This window comes from Podarcis liolepis (genome assembly GCF_965112155.1).
Source record: "Podarcis liolepis genome assembly, chromosome: 4".
In the NCBI taxonomy this organism is placed as follows: domain Eukaryota; kingdom Metazoa; phylum Chordata; class Lepidosauria; order Squamata; family Lacertidae; genus Podarcis; species Podarcis liolepis.
This window is the reverse complement of record NC_139558.1, coordinates 32,795,034-32,820,101: the sequence shown is the minus strand read 5'-3', so window position 1 is coordinate 32,820,101 and position 25,068 is coordinate 32,795,034. Positions and strand designations below refer to the sequence as shown.

Below are 25,068 nucleotides of genomic sequence, written 5' to 3'. Positions count from 1 at the left end.
GCAACTGGAGGTCACCCCATCATGGGGATTTGAACCGCCAACCTTCTGATTGGCAAGCCCGAGACACTCAGTGGTTTAGACCACAGCGCCACCTGTGTCCCTGTAGGCTGTATCTTATTTTAGTCTAGCTTTCCCTTCAGTTCACATGCTAGTTTAAGAAGTGTTAGGACTACCAGAATATAATATTGCAGTCAAAAGAAAATTTAGGCTGCAATTCTGTACACACGTACCTAGGAGCAAGTCTCACTGAATTCAGTGGGACTTACTTTTGGGTAGACATACACAGGAGCTAATTTGTTCAAGCTTAGAATTTCAATACATGAATATGGGGAGTGAGGAAAATGGGGTGTTGAAATTGGATGGTATGACACTACACTTAACATTGCTAAATTGAGAGACGTCACAGTCAAGCCTTCAAAGCAAGGGAAAGATTTTTGTTTTGTTTTTTAATTCCCTGACCATTGAATATAACTTATGAGATTATAAACGGAAGAAGCAGGAACTGAGTCACAGGATAAAGCAAGTCTTGCAAATAAATAGCAATTTACTAACCATAATGTCGTTAACTGTTTTTCTTCTGGAATAGCATTAGAGCCTGAGTGGGGTTTTAGCCTCACAGCGTACCTTCAAAAGAGCAAAAACAAGGACAGTAAATAAGGTCAACATGAATTAATGGCAAAGCATGTTTATAATAAGTGTCCAATAATAATGGAGCTGGGCTGATTTATGGCACTTGATGATTTACAGCACAATTCTGTGTATCATATTGCAGGAAATTCTATGAATTCTTCTCAGAAGCAAGGCCCATTAAATTCAATGGGACTTACTGCTGGCTACCTCTATACCAGATTACAGCCTTAGCATGTCACATTTTCTTCTTCTTCTTCTTCTTCTTCTTCTTCTTCTTCTTCTTCTTCTTCCACCATCAATATGTTCTACCCTCCTCTTTTGAGTAGCAATTCCTTTCAGTGCCACTGGGGCCGTGTGCCTGCCTAGTTTTAGTCCAGCACAATAATGCCTTTAAATAGCTATTCATCTGCACTCTGCATTTAAATCAGTATCATACCACTTTAAACAGCCATGACTTCTTGCAAAGAATCCTGAGAAGTGAAGTTTGTTAAGGGTTCTGAGAGGTGTTAGAAGACCACTATTCCCCTCCCAGAGCTGGAATTCTCAGACTAGTTTAATGATTAATCCCTCTTCCCAGAAAACTCTGAGAAGTCTAGATCAAGAGATATATGGGTCTTCTAAAAACTCTTAGCACCAAGTCACAAGCTTTTGAGTGTGTGGAATGCACATTTTCAGCCCCTCCTTTAAACTGATCATTGCACCTGTACTGGAAGAATCTCAACAAAATGATGAATTCCACAAACTGGGGTGTGCACACACAATATTGCAGTTAAATTTGGGCAGCTGTGCAATTTCTGAAGAGACTAAGGGTGGCTTTGCACTCCCCCCGCCCCCTTTCTGCAAAATTCTCTCTGAATTGTCTCCCTCACCAAGTAGGCAGAAAAACACGAGTGTAAGGACATCATGTCTCCTATTAGTAAAGTCTAAATTTACAGCACCAGTTTAATGCATCTTTGGTGCAGCTTCTTTCTGGCAGGGTACAAAATCACATTGAGTGAAGAAATCTCTCTAAAAATCAAAAGGTGTCTGAACAAACTTCATAACTGCTATGTACAGTGATACTTTCCAGTGACAATGTAACTTAGGCAGGATTAGAGCTAGCAATTAAAAAGCTTTCTGACAGTGCTATCCTATACGTATCTACTTAGAGGAAGCCCCATTGAATTCAGTGGGGTTTACTGCTAGGTAAGTGTGCACAGGATTGAAATCTTCAGTGATCTTATAATGAATTGCCACCTTATTACTATTTCACTACTTACAATTGCTGTCCATATTTAGAAGTAGTCAGATATATCCTCTGACAATCAACCGTCAGAATATCCTACTCAATCTTACCTAATAAGTTCAACTGTTTCTGAATACATTGTGTAGGGGGATTTGGATTCCATGGGTCCTTGTTCCATAGCATTCCCACATTCAATAAAGGATAGTGCAGCTTCAGCATAATTTAATGCCTTGCCAAATTTCTCCACCTGAAGACAAGAATGCCAGCAATCACAACAAATGGAGAGCATTATATACACATCCTAGAGCTGATACAAGTTGAGGGTTTAACTGCATATGAAATTAAAACCAGGGTTAGTTCTGCTTTTAAAATAAAATATTAAGTGTGGGAGAGCAATTGTCCTGAATGGGTTGGCTCATGGTTATCTCAAGGAAAGTCTCTTCCGAAGTGATTCTCCCCTCTGCCTTAACACCTTTTAAGAAGGTCCTGCACCAGATTCCAGATTTCAGCTAGATTAGCTTCCACAAAGAGGAGGACATTTTCAGTTGCCACCCTGATGCTCTGGAATTTTCTTCCAAAACGACTTCACATGGCTCCACTCCTTCTTGGAGTGGCTTAAGGCCTTCCTCTTTCAGAGAACTTCTGTGAACTGTTTGCTCCTAATCATGGTGCTGTCTACTCTTGCCGTTTTTAGATATTGCTGCTCTTTTACTGCCATATGTTTAGCTGTTAGTTAATTAGTTTTCTTTTGTTGTTTTCAAGCATGTACTTCACTATGAAAATGTTACAGATAGCAGCGTAATTTCAAGGTAAATAAATAAAAGTTAAAACAGAAACAGAACTAAGCAAAAGACTGAGAAGAAAAAGGAAATTTAATGGACAGAATTTAAGCAGGGCTAATATATGCACAAGCGCGCACACACACATATATCTCACTTGTGTGCATTTATGTGTTTGTAAAATTGGCAGTATATAGCAAAACCAAACAAAACCCACAAATAAAAACAAATAAAAAAACCAAATTGAAGCCTCTGGTTTATTCTAATGGATAATTATGAACAAAATGGTTTCATTTAACGTTATATAAAAACATCAGACTAGTTAAATTAAAACCTATAATTTTTGTGGAAACCGTCTAACAAAAGGCAATGCTGTGTGTTTGGGTTCTGAAGCCATTATCAGCAAGCTCCCTTCCGCTCCTGGCAAGCAGCAGTGAAACTTGATGTCATGAAGCCAGGCGCACGAGTCTGCCCTGCCTACTCTTGCTGACCATTGTTGGAACCAAGGTCCACTGAGATCAACAGATGAGGATGAAGCATAATACAGGTGCATATATTCAATGGGTTGTATCCAGTGCTGTCCTTCCAATCACAGGAGGTTATTTGATCCATCAGAGGCTTCTGTGAATAGGAAGGGATGTGATTTTCATAAATTCTCCCTTTCGACCACAGACCCTCCCACCCCATGCTACCTCCTATGCTGATGCAGAGGGTTCCCCAGTCTTCAAGAACAGATTGGAGAGGGCCCAGTGGGCTGTGGAGAAAATGAAATTTGGATGCAAACCAACCAACCAAGGCCCTCTTCCGTCTGTTCACAGAAGCCTCCACTGGATCAAAGAGCTTTTTGTGAATGGAAGGACAGTAATGCCTATAATCCTATAAATATAATACTAAAAACTAACTATTCATTATTTTATTTTGCACAATACACACACACACACACACACACACACACACACACACACACACCACTTGATTGTAATGGAGCCCCAAACTGGTTTACGAAAAGAACAATAAGGTTATCACAATGGTTGAAAACGACGACTTAAAAAAACTAACCATGCATTAAAAACCAGATTAAACACATGCCAACATTCTACATGTCTAGACAGGCTTGCCTACTTTGCAAAAATTATAAAAAATAATTTTAAAAAGTTTTTTGAAAATGCAGGGATACGCCAATAAAACACTTTCTAAACGAAAATTGAAAACTCGAATTTTAATTTATCCAAGAATGTATCAACTAATTAATCTCAGATTTCTTCAAGGCATGCTGAACTACACACATAACATTCCTTACTAATAAAGCTAGTTATCATCTTTTTCTTTTTCTTTAAATCACCACTACTTAACTTTCCTTGATGAAGAAGTTGCATTACACAGATATTCTGAAATAACGTGTCAAAAACTGACTTGTTCTTACCATCGCATCCGCTTTATGCTTCTTCCTTTTAGCTTCTTGCATAAAGTGTTCCACATTGTGTGGCCTAGAATGCAACACAGCATAAGTGATTTGAGTTACTAGATTCGTTGAATATTCTTTTTTTCAGCTATATCTGTTTAAAAGAAAAGTCCTTAATGGTTTATTTCAAAAGAAACAAATACATGCTGATAAAGAATGCATTTCATGCATTCTCAAATTTTGATTGGAGTTTCAAACACGACACTATGGAATAAGCCCTAAAAACAACCTGTAAGTAAAACTAAGGTGGTTTTTTTAAAGTATTCAATTCTAATTCCTCAATGTAAGATGTAAAAAATGTACCTGTGGTTTCCTGACACCATAGAATTTCTAGATTGTAACTAAGAGATCCATAGTTAAATATACAGTACAGTACAAGGGGAGTACCCCCCCTCCCCCGCTGTAACAGCCTGGGCTTCAAAATATGGCACAAAGAAGATGAATGTTAGGGGGGGGGGGGACAACAACAGGAAAAACCAGGAGAAAGGAACAGTGCAGATCTCTAGACTGCCAACTGGCAAGGAATCTTACCAGCAGAGGATGGTGGGTTGAGGTAGAGGTGCTTACCTGACCTCCCCGCAGATGGGTCAGTTCTGCTTACTGGGAGGGAGAGTGGGAGCGGCAAGGTGCAGGGAGGTCAGCACTGTGCAAATGCACTGGCAGGAACATTGTAACAGCTCCACCAGTGTGTCTGCACAGAGCCAACCTCCCTGCCGCCTTCCCCTCCTGCTCTCCCAATGACTCACCTGCCAGGAGGTCAAGCAAGCACGGCTTCCCCATCTCTCCCAGCCACTATCTTACAGTCCATTTGAGTGTTGGAAATGGCTGCTGGAAATTATGGTGGGTGCAAGTGAAGAAAAGTTGGCTGCTTGTCCTCTCTACAGAGCCAGAAATCCAAGACGTTGGTCCAAGAAAAGGCTCAGATGGTCTTCTGGCTGGCAGAAATTGACAGCAGTGTTATCCTTTCCCACCAGGACTGCTGGAATCTGTAGTCCCAATACCATCTCTGGTGGAAAATACTCCACCAGGGACCTGGCTACCAGCTGCAGAGTGCCTTCACCACCAGCTATCTCCTTTTTCTGCCCCAAGGGTTTCAAGGGAAGTAACTGGGTCCCTGGAATAATGAAAGAGGGAGATGGTGGTGAAGGGTGCTTTGTGGTTTATTTCAAGGAGAGTCTGCTCACAGAACCCTCTGAGTAGAGTCATGTTTGATTTGGACTTACTCATAAGAAACTGAACAGGAAGCAAGCACCCCATTTGATTTCTTGCAATATCCCTTAGTAGGAAGATAGTAGCTATTAATATGCAAATCAAGCCAAATTCTGTGAACTATTATAGCAGATCAGCAGGCCTCAGAATGAGGTTTTGAGTCCCCAGAAACGACTGCAGACATTGCCTCTTTAAGGAATAACTGTTAATAGGTTATTTGCTTTAAGAATAATTTCTAGTGTGAACCCTTAAAAGAGCTAATCACAGCAATAATCATAACTTTGCAAAATACGTTTTAAATCAAACAAACAGAAGAGGCCCTTCATTCTTGTGTGGCATAATTAAAAACTTCCCGGGGACAAAAATGTATTGGCTCAAAATGTTTCTAATTAGTATTTATAATTGGTATTATGAACAATGACAGGTCAGACTACACATGTTGAATGATCTCTCCACAAAAAGCTCTAAAACTTTGTACTCACTTTAACAAGGGCAATCTCCACACAATATCCGAGGTTAATCGAGGCTGAAATTATCAAACAATTTACTGCCTATCCATAAAGAAGTACTTTTAGCTGTATTGCTACCAATTCCTCTAAAACATTGCTCCAAGACAGCAAGGAATAAAGCATTTCTACTACTTGCTATCTTCTACAGACAGTCAGACACATATACGTCGGTATGACAGCAGTATTCGCTTTGAATTATTCTAAAATAACTGGTTTTAGACTGTCTTGTGTACCAAATGCAATTTGTTATAAATTATGCAGATATATGGGTAGGGGAATTAAATTCATGCAGCAGGGAGGTTTTTTTGGGATATACAAAAGTATTTTTTTAAATAAAAATACAAGTATGCAGAGAAACAAATATATCCTGAAGTCAATGCTATGTATTTACTGAGCGCACTGCAGCTTAAATTCTAATATAAAAATTTAATTGTTAGCTTCATTCAAATACTCGCTTTTCTCCCGACATATTTAATTTCCCAAAGCTGTTGTGTTTTCTTGTCAATTTACACGGGCCATATCTTATATTTCACTGCAGAATAGAATTTTACAAGGGTTCATTAAAAACACTAATAAAATCTCAATAAACAGTATAAACAAACTTATTTTCAATAAATATGGAGAAATGCACATCCTGACGTTATTTAGAGAGACTCATTAAAACAAACCCCCATCACAGCAGTCTATAGTGCATATATTAAAAGACAATAAAACTGGTTTTCAGCTGATTCAGGTCATGCCCTGAGTATGGAAGTCTTAGGATGAGTTCACACAGATGTGTTTACCACCTGCTGACGAAAGAAAGTATGGTGTCTCATCACCATAGGCAGGACTGTTGTATTATCCAATGTTGAATCAAATACAATGCTTTCCAATGGCGCTAGTTCACATATTCAGTTACGAACCATCAAATTGGCAATACATTTATTAAATGAACAAAGAAAAAAACGAAATTAGAGAGCAAGTAATGACAGGCAAAAGCAAACTTGTAATAGATAAATGTAGATACCTATATTAAGCAGAGTATCTGTATATGGCTGTGCTGTGAACCACGCCAGTACCCCACAGTTACTGGGTTACTGGTGAGCTTAGGGTTCAGAATGGTGGCAGTGGAACTGCTGTAGACGAACAACTGGAGGAGAACTGAGTTTTCTTATTATAGAGAAAGTATGTAATTACCACCTTCCCTTCACAAAAGCAGCAACACTCACAGCCTGAACATCAGAAATAGAGGGAATGAAACATGAATCTCTAGAGGAAACCCCCCTACTCACCCATCATTAAAGATAAGCTTTGTTCTTCTACAGTCTTTGTGCATAATAGATACAGGTGACCAGGGCTCCTTTTGGCACTGTGCCTTGCTACAGAGTACAGAATTTTCTGAATTGATGTACAATGCTTTCTGAAGAAATAGTAAAGGAGGCAATCAGAAATCAGTTATAAATTCACTCATTTTTTCCCCTTTTAAAGTATTCTTAACTATAAATTAAGCATGCAGCAGATTTTTTGTAATAAAAAGGTTAATTATTTTTATGAAACCTTAAACAAAATCTGCTGCCTGATTAGTTGGAGCAACTTTTTAATAGATAGCAAGTTTTTCCCCATAGGTTAACAAACTAAACACTGCAGTCTAATATGAAAACACATAGGAATGTTTGTTTCACTGAATGAAGAAGAGCGATTTTTAACTGCTCCTTGATTAAGAAGTGGCTTGGATGATTCAAGGGGAAGCTGCTGAACTGGAAAATGGAGAGCAAACTTGTATGCCTGCATCCTCTTGTGCATAGGTTTGGGCTGCACATGCATAATTATGCACACAACATTGCTGCTAATCTTGCTATTCAAATGTGTGCTTATTTTACAGATTTATACATCGTCTTTTCATTTCAAGTCAAAACACCCCAAATGGCTAAACAACAACAAGGATTACACAGAATCACATTCTAAAAAACAACTATAAAATACACAGATAACTAGTGGATAGAAATTAACAAAAATGAATGTGATGGAAGCACTAAGTTAAGCAACTCATAAGACCAAAGGCTTGCTGCTGCAACAAGTTTTTAGGTTGCACGGCATCAGAAGACTAGGAGGGAGGCCAGCTGCATTTTGCATGCACACTCTGCACTGCCACTGAGAAGGCTCTCTCACACCGTCCCAAATATGACCCATACCTCAGACAGAAATGAGACTCACGGACCAAAAGTAGATGGGCAGGTTTCTAAAGCAACAGATGCTCTTATTATGCTAAATACGTTGTTATCAAAACTTACATTGAAATCTCCTTGGTGCAGGTGGGATCGAATCTCATTCTTGTGTTTTTTTATTGAGGATATGGAAGATAATAGGTTGCCACCCTGAGGCTTGCTAGAAGAAGTTAGATCATCACCAGAGAATTTGTGCTTTGATGCATCAGAGATGGGTGAAACAGGCGATCGAAGCATTTTCTCATTTTTATTTATTGGTGTTGCCAAGCTGGAAATGGAAATTACAGTAATGGATGGTCACATATGCCACTTGGGAGGAAATAAACATTTTATATATTATGAACACTATCAGTTTCAGTTTACTGGAAGGATGAACTCTGCTGACCAATGTTTCATTTGGAAAGAACTTTTGCAGCATGAGGAGCAAAGCTCTAGATCGTTGTTCTCTTTTATTCTAGAAACAAACTACAATTCAGTGGTTAGTATCTATCCAAGTACTTATAACAGAAATGAAGAGTTGCTAGATATTGTTTTAAAAGATGGTTGGAAAATAAGATGAAGCTTTTAAGAGTAGGTTTAGGTTATGGAGTACAATTTTGCAATCACAGGTGACACTTCATAAGTCAGGCTGATAAACCTCATGTTGGCTGAAACGGAGAAATGTGCTTCTAAGTGGCTGGAATTTCTCTGAACTTGCTGACCAGGTTCTGATAGTGCTGTTAACTTAATTTGATTCAGGGTTTGAGGAGAGCGAAATATAGGCTCATGGAGCTGGTAAAGAGCAAAAAGCCAAAAGAGCACAAAGAAGGAAATTGATAAATATGCACTACAATGCTCTAAGTGCAGCTTTCTCCACAAAATCAAACCATTCCGGCATTCTGCAGTATGCTGTTACTTATTGCTCCTAGAGCAAAGTTCAACAGACAATAATTTTTATCATTTGTTTCTGTTTCACAGCCACATTGTGGCCTAGACATTCTGACCCAGAGTAACATTATTTAGTGGCAGAACCAAAAGACCAGAACACAAGTGTCCGACATTAATATTGGGTTAGGAATAGAGAAATTAGTTTATTTCCTGTCTGTGCCATTAAAAATAAAAAATCGGCACAACATTTCACACATAAATGCTTATTTAAATATGTATTTTTAAAAGCTGAGGGCATTCTATCATTTTATTTATAAGAAAATGGTTAAGACTGAAATCCTGTACCCATTTACCTAGGAGTAACCCCCACTGAACTCGGTGAGACCTACTTTGAAGTGAAGATTCATTGCGCTTTAAGAGCTACTGCTGTATAATGGTTAAGGCAGGAGTAGTGATGCCGTGTCCTACAAACCTTGTTGAACTACAGCTCCTATCAGTCCCAGCCTGCAGGAACAATAGTGGAGGGCACCATGTGAGCTACACCTGAATTAGAGTGTTAGACTAGGACTGGGATAGAATCCCTGCTAAGTCGTGATGCAATCTGCATGGCCTTAGGCCAGTTGCTCTCTTTCAGCCTAACCTATCCCACAGGATAATCGTGAGGATAAAATGAGGGTCAGGAGGGACTAGGTGACCACCCTGAGCTCAGTGAAGAAGGTGTAACATAAAAGGGCATAAATTAAGTACTGGTTTTTAAAAAGTTGAGAGTGAGGAGCATTTCATAGAATCATAGAACTGTAGACTTGGAAGGGATCCCAAGGCTCATACTTCAGTAACTCAATGGGATGATAGCACTGCTGCAGGTGAGGCAGCCATGCTGTGAAACTCTTTGCGCTCCTCACAAAAAGTGCACATTTACAAGAGGAAGGAAAACGCATATTAAAATGTTTGTATTTTAAACTAGCAGCAGAGCACTGTTTCGGAAACACGGTTTTACCTTTTACACATGTCCACGTTGGAGTGGGCTAAATGCTGGGTGATAACCTATAAAAAAGGCTTCTAAATTATGAAGCATGGTGCTTCCAGATTTTAAAGACTAATAAGATAAATTAATGAACAGAGAGAGGACCTGCTAAATTAACTTAGAACACTAAAACAGTGCTATAAAACGAAGTATATTTTGCCCCATATTTTTTCCTGACTAGATTAAGCACATATTGTGCTCTATTGCATCTATAAAGAGGTAAGAAATACCCATAAAACATAATAGTCTAGCTGGAAGACAACACAGCAGGGTAAGACTGTGGACTGAATAGTCTGCTAGCTCTGAGTTTATAATATGGTTTTTCATTTCTGTAACATTCTGGATTATTTTTTTTTAAAAAAAGGCTTTAATTTTCGAGATAGTGAACTTCAAATTACATCATCTGTACAAGCAAAATGTCTATTAAGTAGTGTTTTTCCCCCAAATCCCTCAAGGAACTATCTCTGTTATGGGAAAAATCCCCTTCCCCATCACAGAAGAAATATTTTTCATTGAGAAATGCAAATCTTCCCCCTTCCTTGCACATCATTTGAGATAAGCGCAGTCCTAATTGTACAAGTCATGCAGTATCGCAGCTGAGTTAACTGTTCCCTAATGGCCATAACACCACTTGTGACAGCAAACACAATTCTCTAGCGCCATGCCAGCGTCATTTTGTCACCTTCTCTTAATTTACACACAATATGGACAGAGGCAACAAGACACTGGAATATGCTGATGACATCAACACAAGCTGCCTCTGCAAATGCCTGTCTGCCTTAGGGAGGAACAGGCCACAGAGGAACCAACAGGCCCTGCAATGAATTCCCATAAATAAGCCCCACAAAGCCCAATCCCTAATAGAAGTATATCAACATATGAATCTGCCTTAAACAGAGTCAGGCCACTGGATCACTCAGTCCAGTACTACCTGTTTCAAAGTGACTGTCCAAGGTGTCAGGCAGAAATGTTTCCCATCACCTGCTTTTTTAGCTGGAGAAGTTGGGACTATCTGCATGCATATAATGTGTTCTACTGTTGAGCGATGGCCACTTCCCACATAAATTTGCTACTGAATAATTCTGGTTCTCTTGTAGCACCAGTGTGAACTGCAACTTCAACCATACTAAAAAAGATTCACAATAGATCATTTAAATTGACATCTACAGGAATCCAGCTACATTCGAATAGCAGTCTCAGGTGATGAGTGCCACTGACAAAGGCGTAGTATGTGTGTGGGAGTGCCAGGAGGGTTGTGGCCCTGGGTACACAATTTTTGAGAGGGCGCAAACCAGGCACCCCCACACAGGCGACCTCAGAGGAGCCCTTGTGCTCCTCTTTGCCTGCCAAGAACCAGCTGGTTGAGCTCCCCCTGAACAGGTAGGCAGGCGGTTCAGTGTGGTCATGCTCTGCTTGGTTGCGCAGGCTAGGCTGGCATCACTATACCGCAGCCACTGACAATCAAGATGAAGGTATCAGCATGCCACATCTCTAGAAAATGTTTTAAATTATTGCATCCTGTCCTACCCTGAAGGTTCAAGCCAAGTGGCAGTTTTAAATAATCAGTTTAACATGCCCCCTTTTTTGCTGCAGATATTTACAATGCTAAGATTTTTTCATATGCCATAACAACAAATAAATATTTTGAACGAAATCCAGTAATTGTAAGTAGAAGTTAACACATTTTGACAGTAAATTGCAGCAATATGCAAAATCATTTCCCATTAGATACCAAGTATCATTTACACTGAATTTTAAAAGACCAAATCTCATCTAACACAAGAAACACATACCTGTTTTTAATCATATTGCAATTATTTGGTGCAGAAGCAACTTGGGCTGAAGCAAGTAAATGTGAAGAGCACTCTTGCTCAGTGTGAATCTTCTTGCTCTCCCTGTTTTCTTCCTCATTTTCATACTAAGGGAAGAAAAGGGTCCATCATATATCGAATTGTGCAGGTAATAGTATAGACAATGAATATTACTATTTATTGAACACTGTAGTGCTTATAAATTTTATATTTTGGTAGGATGCATGCATGCATGTTTGTGTGTGTGTGTGTACATATATTAAGTATGTCAGTTATTCACAATTAGGAACATAACAACTCCTTCTGCGTCAACATTTGTTTATTTATATTAGTTAACGGGCACATTGTTTACTTTCTATAGTGCTCCTTGACATTGACTCCTGCCAACCTGGAGCTTCTCTGCCCTTAGTGCCATTTCACTCTGCCTCATCCCTGCCCCAATGAGTGTGGCATCACTGCTCTACAACACATAACAAATCACCAGTGAATATAGGACTTTTAGGGAAAATCAGGTATGTATGTGATAAATGTTGGGGTCCTGTTGGCAGGGGGACCTGACAAAGCCCAACACTGCTGCCAGCCTCCCCTTCCCATCCTAGCAAGCAGGAGCAACACTGTCCTAGAGAAGGTGGGTACATGGCGCTACCCCGATAAGCTGGGTGATCTTGATCAGATGGGTACTCTAACTTTAGGGTCAAGTTAGAAACTGTATGCTAAACAGAAATGTGTAAGGGACTCGGGTGGCGCTGTGGGTTAAACCACAGAGCCTAGGGCTTGCCGATCAGAAGGTCGGCAGTTCGAATCCCCGTGACGGGGTGAGCTCCCCTTGCTTGGTCCCTGCTCCTGCCAACCTAGCAGTTCGAAAGCACGTCAAAGTGCAAGTAGATAAATAGGTACCGCTCCAGCGGGAAGGTAAACGGCGTGTCCGTGCGCTACTCTGGTTTGCCAGAAGCGGCTTAGTCATGCTGGCCACATGACTCCCTCAGCCAATAAAGCGAAATGAGCGCCGCAACCCCAGAGTTGGCCACGACTGGATCTAATGGTCAGGGTTCCCTTTACCTTTAAACAGAAATGTAGGCCTCATCTGCATTACTTTTTTTTAAAAAAATAATAATTCTAATCTCTTTATAACTTTCAAAGTTCTTAGGGGATCATTTAGGGGTTTCTCCTAAAATACATGGAATCTTATTTGCATTTGCAGAGAGAGACAGGAATGGATGAATCTATCAATTTTGGTTTCTCTTACTTTCTCATTTTTCCAACCTTAACTTCAGTTTACTCCATGCCTGCTTCAGTTTGCTGCTTTTTAAAAAAAAAAGTCACACAAAGTTTCTACACATTTTGAGGCATTTTTCTTCTAATGTGTACTTTTTTGCAAGCAATTTTTGTACAATCTTTTCACTAATTTTTTCAATTTTCTTTTCTGTGCACAGCTACTCATGATATGTACTTTAAAAAAAAATCTTTTTTTGCTTAAGAACAGCATTGCAGAATTTGGAGGAGGACAAATTTCAAAGGACAGCTGTGCTTCAGTTCACATTTTGGTTTTGAAATATGGTAGGTTTGCAAAATGTGGACTGACAAAATTTCACCTCCACCACCCCTGGATATGCTGTGAGCCACTATAGTGACTGAAGGATAAGGGCTGTAGACCCAGTGCTACAGCTATGTTGGCACAACAGACTTCCATGAATGCAATGGAATGTCCTCTCTTGTCCCCTCTATCCCCCTCACACCATCAAAATCAGCTCCAGAGGGTTGGGGGACCCTCTGGAGCCAACTGTGAGAATGAGGGGGTGAGGGGAAGAGGAGGAAATGAATGTCCTGTTGTGCAGGTAGAACTCTGCTCACATAGCACTGGATACAACCCAGGAAACTTATACAGTGGTACCTCAGGTTACATACGCTTCAGGTTACAGACTCCACTAACTCAGAAATAGGTTAAGAACTTTGCTTCAGGATGAGAACAGAAATTGTGCTCTGGTGGCGTGGCGGCAGCAGGAGGCCCCATTAGCTAAAGTGGTGCTTCAGGTTAAGAACAGTTTCAGGTTAAGTACGGACCTCCGGAACGAATTATGTACTTAACCTGAGGTACCACTGTACAGGCATACACTTTAGATGCAACCAAGCACTTCCTTTTAGCCCTTTAAAAATCAAAAACAAATATAAGGAGCCTACCTTGCGTTTCCTTCTAGATTTGGGGATGACCTTTTCTGCCGGCAGATCAGTGACAATGTTGTGCTGCATACTGATTGCTTCTTTAACTCCAGCATTAATTTGCAGTGGCTCCTCAGGTATGTGCTGTGGAATTCTGGTCAAGAGAGTCAAATCAATTTTGACCCAAAGTGCTTTCACTTCGTCTGTGTCTTTCAGGGGAGATAGGAGCTCGTTCCGACCGAATGGAACCAGGGTGTAAAACTGCTCTTCCAGTTCCTTTGCTATATCGTTACTAGTCCTGGTGTTAACTGAACCAAAGGCACTGCAACTGCTGTTTGCTTTGTTGGTATTAGTACTCCCAGGGTCCTTTAGCTTCTGGTCACTTCCAGCTGATGCTGAGGTCACAGTCTGAGGCTTATGTAAAGGGTAATCCTCTTGTTCCGACTGAGAATCTGTATCTGAGGACGTTGAAGACGAAGAATCTGTCTCAATAAATTCCTTGGATTTGGGTGCTGTTTTACCTGACCCCCTTGTACGCCTCTTTTCGCAGGCAGCACGCGTTTCCTTCCTGTGCTCTACTTTGTTGTTGCAAGGCCTGGTTTTAGGTTGTTCACATGTGCTATTATTTTCCAAATGTACTTGGTTCAAGTCAAAATCATCAGCTGCATGGCCATTTAAGATATCACCACCAGAGGTCCTCTCTGTCCTTCTTGGCTGTTTTTTGCAGGCTGTCCTCCTCAGAGGACCACTATCTCCAGAAATGGCAGCAGCTGAAGGAGGCGATTTCTGCTTCCCTCCTTTATGCCCCGGGGCTTTGTTAGCTGTCCTAGGCCTCAGGTCCTCCTTGCTGGGATTCTTAACCTCTTTATCTCTGAGACCGGTTTGGCAAATGGGAGGTAAATGTTCACAGTCTTGCCCTTCATCTTTCCCTTTGCTGTAACACTGAAAGAGCTCCAGTCCGTTTTGGTTCAGAATAGGTGCTTTGTGTGAAGTAACCTTATTTAACCATTTATCCAGCTGCCACTTGTTTGACGATGGCTGTTCAGGCTAGGAAAATAAAGTTTGAAACTCCAAACATTTCATAACACTCCAGCTTATACAGTAGAGACTTTACAGTGCTTTTATACTCTTAAGGAACTGGTTATTCTTCTCATGGCCAGCAAATAAGAATATTATTTAACTAAAAAGTACGGCTATTCTATTATCACAATAGAATATCCATCACTTCATTTCCCACAGCCAGATTTCTCAATCACTCACAAGGAAAACATGATGGGGATGGTGTCCTGGCTTGAATACCAGCATCTAATATTCACAAGCGCACCCCCTTTGTACATGGAGATTTCATAAAGAGAACTACCCTTCATAAGTTTGTCCAGAACTGACTTGGGCTCCTCTCAGAATAGAAAAGGGAGGAAACCATATGAAAGACAACATGTACAGTTAATGACTTTTATTAGTATAGCGTAGGCATTGATTAATGGTGTTCCTCCACTACCAACAGAAACAAATGACCTTAGAAACAAGCATGAACCACTGAATTCAGGCGGAGTTGCAAGGTTGAACAGATGTTACTCTTCAATCTTATTCAGAAACAAGAACACAAAGCCCCATCCAAAGGAAGTATTCCTGTGTTTACTGTGAATATTTAATAACTATTTTTTATCTCTTTTAACAGCACAATCCCACAATGCTTATTCAGAAATGGCCCCCACTGAGTTCAATGGGACTTACTTCCCAGGAAAGTGTTCAGAGCAAGGTGTGTTTTCCAGGTTTTCTGGACAAAAACTAAAACAGGGATATTGGCAGCTGTAGTTCAGTGGTGTCTGGAGTGCACTTTGTTGGTGTATAGGAATACAGTGTAAATATATTATTTTATCCCAGCTATTATCTGCTGTTTGCTTTGCTGGTATTGATACTTGCTTCTCATTTTTTTCTCTAAATGGCCTTAAGGTCATTCATATAAGGCAGTATATAAATGTTTTAGATGAATGAATAAAACTGAGGTTTAGAAGCTGCAAGTTTACTAGGAATAGTGGTGCAGTGGACCAGGAACATGGGGGAGTGGTCTTTTTGTCACAGGAGTGAAACGCTACAGGAGTGATGTTTGCCAATGTAGTAAGCTTGGGGGCGTGCTTGGAATATAGGATATATTGCATTCATACTTCATATAGGACATACTGCTAAACATGCACAGTGCTCAGCCATGCCCTGAAATTTGAATAAAAGCGTATGCACTCTTTTATTTTAGTCTCATAGGCTTAGTGGCTCAAGGCTGCCTTGTGTTTCCAACAGGCAACAGGGCTGAAAAGGATTTTTTAATAGTGTTTTTTTCACAATTTTTCAACTGCACAAAATGCCACACTTAAGGCATGGGGAAGTCACCCACCAAGATGCCACATAAAACCAGTGCTTTTTTCTGCAGTACTGGCACCTTCCCCACTGCCACCCCCCATGTAAAAAGTGTGTTAAAGGTGTGGCACTTACGGTAACAACTTCATGGTGAGATCTGGCACTTTTTTTTTTTTTTAAAAAAGGACTGCATAAAACTTCCTTGATCCTAACTAAACACATTACTTGGGACAAAGGTTCCACTGATTCGGAAACTTAACTTCTTGCTCATTATGTTTCAACGGGAGTGAAAGATGCAGAACTCCTTACCTCTGGGCTGGAGTAATGAGAGGGCTTCTTGCTGTCGCTCTCAGTAGAACTGCTTTCACTCTCTGAGTCGGATTCTGAACTGCTCTCAGATTCACTGGAACTGCTGCTGCTGGAGCACTTGCTGGTGATCCCCGCGATCCTGCAGCTGGACTGCTGCACAGTGGTGCTGCCAGACCCAAATCAAGGGTGGGAGGGAATGGGGAGAGAGAGAGGGAGGGAGGGAGAGAGAGAACGTAAATCAAGGCACATGTCTATTATACCCTATAAAAAGAACTTCTGTTTTTGCAGGATTCACACTAATGCAGATGTTGGCAAACAGAGGCCGGTTGGAAGAATTTGTCCAGAAGGAAGTTTAGCAGTGGTGGTCGCATTTAAATTAAGGTGCAGCATCTACCATGCAACTTTCCACATCATGTCAGCAGGACAGAGGAAAACGTAGAGCTTGCAAAAAGAGGGAAAGGAGGGAAACAATGTGTGTGTTCATTAGCGATACTGACAACTTCCACAAATAACAAGGCTCTGAATACTCCGATGTTGGGCACAAGGGCAGGGCGATATCTGGTTTTCAACATTGTGATATATCACCAGCTAAACATCACAATATACTGATATATCATGACGTCTGAAATAAGGACGGAACTATGTAGAGGTGAAGGGTGGTGCTGTGGGTTAAACCACAGAGCCTAGGACTTGCCAATCAGAAGGTTGGCGGTTCGAATCCCCACAACAGGGTGAGCTCCCATTGCTCGGTCCCTGCTCCTGCCAACCTAGCAGTTCGAAAGCACATCAAAGTGCAAGTAGATAAATAGGTACTGCTCCAGCGGGAAGGTAAACGGCGTTTCCGTGCGCTGCTCTGGTTCGACAGAAGTGGCTTAGTCATACTGGCCACATGACCCGGAAGCTGTACGCCGGCTCCCTCGGCCAATAAAGTGAGATGAGCGCCACAACCCCAGAGTCGGTCACAACTGGACCTAATGGGTCCCTTTACCTTTTTATGTAGAGGTGAACAGGGCTGGGTGACAGTGGTGTAGCGTGGGGGGTGCAGAGGGGGCGGCCGCACCGGGCGCAACATCTGGGGGGGGTGCACTTGCACTCGAGTGCTAAAATCCACGGGTTAGGGGGCGCAAATTACTTGCCTTGCCCCGGGTGCTGACAACCCACACTACGCCACTGCTGGGTGATATCTGGTTTTTAACTTCACAATATACCACCAGCTAAACATCGTGATGTACTGATATATCACAATGTCTGAAATAAAGATGGAGCTATGTAGAGGCATTGGCTGGCTTCATGGTTTTTTCTACATTTTCATTTTTGCATTGCGCACGTACACACACACACACACACACAATGATTTGCAATATATTGTCAGGTCAAAAATTATGAAACCGCTATCATGATAAGGACTTCAAATTGGTTTTGGGCGATATATCTATATATTGCCCAGCTCTATTGGGCACAATCACCCTCAAATCACTTGCTCTGTTCGTATTGATAATGAGACAACAACCTGCTTCTGCACCTGTGCTACTGGTGTTCATCAGACTAGTCTGGTGAGTCCAGCTGCTGCTGCTGGGGCACGCTTGATTACTTTAACCTCTTTCCCACTTTGATGAGGAGTTGTCCTTCCTTGCCAACAGTTGCATTTTAACCTACCGTATTTTATGCACCATAACACTCATTTTTTTCCTCCTAGAAAGTAAGGGGAAATGTCTGTGCGTGTTATGGAGGGAATGCCTACGGGTGGCATGCCTACGGATTTTCCTCCTCTACAAACTATGTGCGTGTTATGGTCGGGTACGTGTTATAGAGCGAAAAATACAGTAGTCTGTTGCTGGTGGGCACATTCATGGCTTCCCAGTCCACCACCAGCTACCCACCTCAGCAATGCCCCATTTCTACTATGCTCAATGGTGGCAGCTACCTGCCACCTGCCAGGTAAGACTGCAATTCGTGACACAACAAGCGAGTAAAGTCAAAGGGTCCATCTAGTATTGTTGACACCTATTGGTGGCAGTTTCTCAGGGTTTGAGGCTGGAATCTTTCACAGCCCTAACCAGAGATACCAGGGATTGAACCTGCAAAATACATGCTCTACCATGAATTAGAAAATGCTTATGCAGCTGCCCAGCAAACACAGACATCTATTTATTAAATTTTTAAACCGCTCTACAACCAAGGATCACAGGGCGGTTTGCAGCATAAAGACAAAAATATATGACATAGTAACAAACAAAACAATCACACACACACACACACACACACACACACACACACACAGTGTTTAAAAGGCCATAGATTGTTTAATTAGTCAAAGACCTGGGAGAAGAGGAATGTTTTTGTCTGGAACCTACAGATATGCAACAGGGGGCCAGGAGAACTTCCCAGGGGAGAACATTCCACAAACAGGGAGCCACTGCAGAAAAGGCCACTTCTCATGTTGCCACCCTCTGGAGATTGCACATGAATAAGGGCCTCAGATGAAGATCACCAGGTCCGGGCTGGCTCATGTGAGGATAGGTGGTCTCTGAGGAACTGCAGTCCCGAGCCATTTAAGGCTTTATAGGTCAAAACCAGCACTTTGAATTGGGCCCAGAAACTAACTGGCAGCTAAGGCAGTTGGACCAAGATTGGTGTTAGATGCTCAAAGCTACCTGGCTGTTGAATACTGCGCCAGCTAAGGTTTCTGAACTTCATCACAAAATGATCACAGGGCAGGTCGCAACATACAAAACGACACAAAAACAAGGCACCTGAAATTCATGGTTCAATTCTGTATACAAAATCCCTCCTTTGGTCCCTCTCAGTAAATAAGCCAGAACAGTGGTACCTCGGGTTACAAACTTAATTCGTTCTGGAGGTCCGTTCTTAACCTGAAACTGTTCTTAACCTGAGGTACCACTTTAGCTAATGGGGCCTCCCGCTTCTGCTGCGCCGTGGCAGTGCCATTTCTGTTCTCATTCTGAAGCAAAGTTCTTAACCTGAGGTACTATTTCTGGGTTAGCGGAGTCTGTCAGTGTGGTATAGTGTTTAAGAGCGGTGGACTTGTAATCTGGTGAACCGGGTTCGCTTCCCCGCCGCTCCACATGCAGCTGCTGGGTGACCTTGGGCTAGTCACACTTCTTTGAAGTCTCTCAGCCCCACTCACCTCACAGAGTGTTTGTTGTGGGGGAGGAAGGGAAAGGAGAATGTTAGGCGCTTTGAGACTCCTTAGGGTAGTGATAAAGCGGGATATCAAATCCAAACTCTTCTTCTTCTTATAACATGAAGCGTCTGTAACCTGATCCGTCTGTAACCTGAGGTACCACTGTACTGAAGATTCAGAACGCCTGGCAGAAGAGGAAGATTCAGAATGCCTGGCAGAAGAGGAATGCCACACTGCAGCCACTCATGCTTCCAATAAGGTGGAATCAATGAGAACACCCAGGCTATGCTCCTTCGGGGAAGTGCAACCCTCTCCAGAACAGGTCATTCCAGGACCAAGGAACCACCAACCCACAGCAACTCCAACTTCTCAGGATTCAGATGTGGAGCAACAGCAGGTTGGCTGTGGTATTGGCATGGCAATAAGGCTGTGGGTGGGCTGCAGCAGCGGGGAAGCATGGCTGTGGAGGGATGCGAGGTTGCAGTGGTGGGAAAGCAGGAGGAGGCAGCAAGCACCTGGTGGTAGCAAGGAAAAGCAGGTGGGGGCAGGGCACAGTGGGGGTGGCCCTGAGGGTATTGCCCCAAGCTGCATAGCAGAGCTCTTTCACAAACAGAATGAAAAGTCGCTCACCTTCCAAGCATCTAGGATTGCAGATTTAGATTCCCTCCCTTTCAAATTCATTAAATCAATGTGATTTCATTAGTCACAAGTATTTAGTTATAATCCGCCAATGACAACATTATAGCTCTGTAAGTGCTTGGATATACTGTACATTTAATTACAGTTCATGATTAATTCTTCCTCAGTCAAATTACTTGAACTTTATGTTTTGAAAGTGTATATGATCAATGACTTAATATTTCAATGCACTGCTATCGTCCTGAGTGTCTGAAAGGAAGTGACCACTTAAGTTTTTTGATTGATTTCCTGTGCAGTTGAAGAGTCTTTTACACAGTCTAGCACATAATCTGTACTGCTTTCAAATTACTCAGACAAAAATACATTCTCCCTACCTTATCCAGGGGAAAATGCTCAATAGTTTAAAACATATCATTGGCAGGCGATGCCCCTCATGCTTAGCACCAGTACCTTCACATAATTTATTATCTTTAGTCTATTTCCATACACAGTTATCCCACAATCCTAAATCTTTGCCTGGCTAGCACTGAAACCTTTCAAATCTTAAAAGTGCTATGACTCTTAACACACCAATCCTAAACACATTTACCTGTCTCATTTATTTCAAAGAGCTTGGGAGAAAATGTACTTTCGATCGCTGCCTTTCTTGTTATCGCTCAAGCCTAACTATACATGTCCAGATCTTCATGTCTTTTCTCCAAAGTCAATATCTTTTGGCTGTGGTTAATATTTATTGCCCTTTTCTAAGCATACAATTGGCTCATATTTTTCTGATAGGAGGACCCCTCAAAACTGAATGCAGCCGAGTTCTCACTGGAATCAGATACAGAGGGCTTATTAAGCGATGCTGTCATATTCTGCCTCAGTGTCAGTTACACAAAATGGCACTGACCTTTTGACAGCCAAATTCCTCTTGCCCAATGAGATCCATCTTTTAGCATCCCTACATCCAATTTAAGAAAACTAACACAGACTATTCATGCATTTCATCTAATTTCCCAGTGGATAAAGGAGCTTTATTTTCCCTCACAAACTGTGTTACACTTTTTTTTTTTTTTTTTTTGCTTATTTTCTAGTTCATTTGCACCTTGTGACCACACAGCGGAGGCGCCACTTTCTCCAGAGCATTGAGGGGCCTGGCGCATAGCTGCATGATGTCCTGATGTTGTTGGGGAAGGGGGCTCTGAACATGAAGGGGGACTGGCCCCTTCCAAAAAAAAAAAAAAAAAGACCGGCTGGGGTGGGGTGGAATGGGGAAAACATAGTGTCTTAGGCCCTGGAAACCAGTGCCCTTGCCACACAGGGAAATAAGGCAAGATGAAGATGGTTGGGTGAACTGGGCCACATTTATTTAAACATTCCAATCTGTATAGGGGAACAAGGTGTGAGATCTAATTAATAACAAAAACTGTGGGTGAGCTAACGCTGCCATTTACCAGGAGTAGCCCATCCTCTACCCGCTACCGTTCTGCCCGAGGGTCTTCTGCTGGTTCCCTCACTGCGAGATGTGAGGTTACAGGGAACCAGGCAGAGGGCCTTCTCAGTAGTGGCACCCACCCCGTGGAACGCCCTCCCATCAGATGTCAAGGAAATAAACAACTATCTGACTTTTAGAAGACATCTGAACGCAGCCCTGTTTAGGGACGTTTTTAACGTTTGATGTTTTATCGCTTTATTATTTTTATTAATATTCTGTTGGGAGCTTCCCAGAGTGGCTGGGGAAACCCAGCCAGATGGCGGGGTATAAATAATAAATGATGATGATGCCCCACCCTCTCAGGTGACTGGGGAGGCATTCATGCTCCATCCCTTTCTGGAGCTCAACAACTCCAGTCAGATGTAGGCCCCAAAGGTGCTCCTTAACTGTGCCACTGAGTCCCACAACCATGAAGGCATGCATGTTCTAGATCATGGGTAGGCAGACTAAGGCCCAGGGGCCGAATCCGGCCCAATCGCCTTCTAAATCCGGCCCACAGATGGTCCGGGAATCAGCATGTTTTTACATGAGTAGAATGTGTCCTTTTATTTAAAATGCATCTCTGGGTTATTTGTGGGGTCCGCCTGGTGTTTTTACATGAATAGAATGTGTGCTTTTATATAAATGCATCTCTGGGTTATTTGTGGGGCATAGGAATTCATTCTTCTTCTTTTTCAAAATATAGTCCGGCCATATAGTCCGGCCCCCCACAAGGTCTGAGGAAGGAACAGTGGACCGGCCCCCTGCTGAAAAAGTTTGCTGACCCCTGTTCACCAAACCATAACTCCCACATTATCTCCCATACCTGTCACAGAAGGTGACAAGTCCCTTTCACCCCACTCAGAACTAAGAACTTAAATGACATCCCTCTGCAGATTGGACAAAAACAAAGTCATTACCCAAATCAGAAAGGAGTGCTTCACTGACCTTATAGTTTACTTATGGCATAATGTATCCGATGGGAGGAATAACTGCCCCAAAGTACCCAACAGCATGGTTTTAATTTCTCTCCATGCGTCCTCACAATTCTTTGCAGTTCCATTTCCTGGCCCTCATTTGATCATAAGTTCAAAGGAGGGATGATTTTGGTTTCCCTCAGTTTCTCATTGTTCCAGTCCTAAATCCAGCACTCCGCATTTATGCAACAATTTTGGGAGTTTTAAATAAATAAATAAATCCTTAACAAAAACACACCAGCGTTTTTAGTGTGAATTTCTCCCAATATGCACATGTTTGTATGCAGTTTTGACTAATATAAATATTCTTCCATGGACTTTCCCCTAACATAATACAGGTTTGGTTCACAATGTTCAGTCAGAGAACTGCTTCACAAAAGTTGGACGAGTGCAAAATTTGAACGGTGATCATGTTTCATTTTGCACATTGGACTGAACTGCGTGAATTAGGGAGTTTTTTCATTGAAACATGAACAAAATTAAAATTTCTCCTCCATCCCTAGTGCCAAGACAAGAAAGGATTGTGCCCGTGTGGCAGATAAACCTGAATCTTATGGTGGTGGTGATGATCAGATTTTAAAACTCTTACTTTACTTCCCAATTGCTTTCACTGAAAGTCAGACGACTAAAAGTGTCATTTAGATTTTGAAACATTATGCATTCCATGGCCTGCCAGGCTCCTTTGAACAAATGCACTTGAACTTTAATAGTCAGGGGTGAGCAAAAGAAGAAAACAGGATTTCAGCATGCAAACTTTTCTCTCACACAGCACTGTGAGAAGCACCATGTGTCAAAATTCCTATTAAAGGGGTGAAAGAGCCCTGGTTCTTGTGGAATTTAGAGGTACTATCCCGAAAACGAATGTCCTAGAGTGAACCAGGTAATTAAATATTACTTTTGTTTCCTGCCAATTTTCTTGGGCACCTTCTGAAGTCTTGAGGAAACAAGAATATTTTTCAACCTTACTGGAATTGGAAATTATACGAAAAATGGGAGCCCTGATGAGTGAGAGCTCTGGAAATTTCATTTATACCCTGCCTCTCCATAAAATGTCTGTGGTGCCTTGCAATCTTTTTAAATAAAAATGTAAAATACATAATCAAATAAACCACATTTCAAACCAGAGCCATGGAAAGCAAAGAATCTGGATAAAATACTAACAGAAGTGTCCATAAACAGCAGCCATACATCGCCAAAAGCATGGGGTGGATAAAAATACAAGAAACTGGAATGTTTGGCACCAGAAAGCCATGAGCTTGGAAACTGCTCTATATATACCAACAATGTACTTTTAGTTGCTTTAGTTTTTTGTAAATGTTTAAATTATGCTGTGTTACTTCTGTAGGTAGTATGACCACCCTGGGCTCCTTTGGGAGGAAGGGCAGGGTAATAATTGAATTAATAATAAAAACAAGAATTGTAGGCATTGGGTATACAGAGGCACAGAGAGGACATTTCACAACTGGGATGTTCCAACAGAAAAGTTACAGATAGGTAGCCGTGTTGGTCTGCCATAGTCAAAATAAAAAAAATTCTTCCAGTAGCACCTTAAAGACCAACTAAGTTAGTTCTTGGTATGAGCTTTCGTGTGCATGCACACTTCTTCAGATACACAGAAGAAGATCCAACAGAAAAGGTTTATTCTCCAATTCCTACGCGGTCGATCTCAGTAGAAGTGGGTGGTGGGTGGGAAAAGGGTCTGACACCAGAAAATATTTAAGACTGGGCTACATGGCATCGTTCTGCTATAACATTTCCCCCAATAATAGTGTATTTACAGTGCCACCTTTACGAGCACAACAATTGAAGCGACTGTTGCCAAAAAAAAGAAGAGAGTTTGCAGGCTACACCTACATGTTAAACTCTGTCCTTGGGAGAAAGATGCTATTTATGCTGACAGAACTGCAAGAACCACCCGATAATGCAAACCTAAGGCAAATTAGCCTTCTAAACAAAAACCAGGTGCATGCTGCACGGTGCTTAAGAGTCTAATTGCTACAATATTATGCTAGCTAAAATAATTAATTAATTAATTAAATCCCTGAGCAGAATGCTAAAAATAAAACCTTAACAAGCTCTCTCTCTCTCTCTCACACACACACACACAAAGCCAAGGAAATCCAATCTAATATTTTTTTTGGAGCTTTCCATTACAGCTTGCTGATAAGTTGAAGAAGCAGTGTCAAAATAACTCCCCACCTGCAATGACGATTGTAAACATTAGAGAAACGCTGAAGAAAAGAATTAATGCAAGTAGCCTACTGCCAAAAACGAAGGGGGGGGGGGAGAAATTATAATTAATAACTGCAT

General features: G+C 41.6%; 1 protein-coding gene across 8 annotated transcripts in view; it reads right to left on the bottom strand.

The window, feature by feature from the left end:
• Positions 1-25,068, bottom strand: part of AFF3 (ALF transcription elongation factor 3) — a 233,086-nt gene that overhangs the window by 10,706 nt on the left and 197,312 nt on the right. For all 8 annotated transcript variants that reach the window (XM_083501640.1, XM_083501638.1, XM_083501639.1 and 5 more), the window contains 8 exons: positions 16,542-16,707; positions 13,902-14,927; positions 11,706-11,830; positions 8,088-8,289; positions 7,089-7,216; positions 4,058-4,121; positions 1,966-2,102; positions 553-624 (listed from right to left, as the gene is read on the bottom strand). In XM_083501640.1, coding sequence (XP_083357766.1) covers positions 553-624; positions 1,966-2,102; positions 4,058-4,121; positions 7,089-7,216; positions 8,088-8,289; positions 11,706-11,830; positions 13,902-14,927; positions 16,542-16,707 — 1,920 coding nt within the window. The remainder of the gene's footprint in view (positions 1-552; positions 625-1,965; positions 2,103-4,057; positions 4,122-7,088; positions 7,217-8,087; positions 8,290-11,705; positions 11,831-13,901; positions 14,928-16,541; positions 16,708-25,068) is intronic.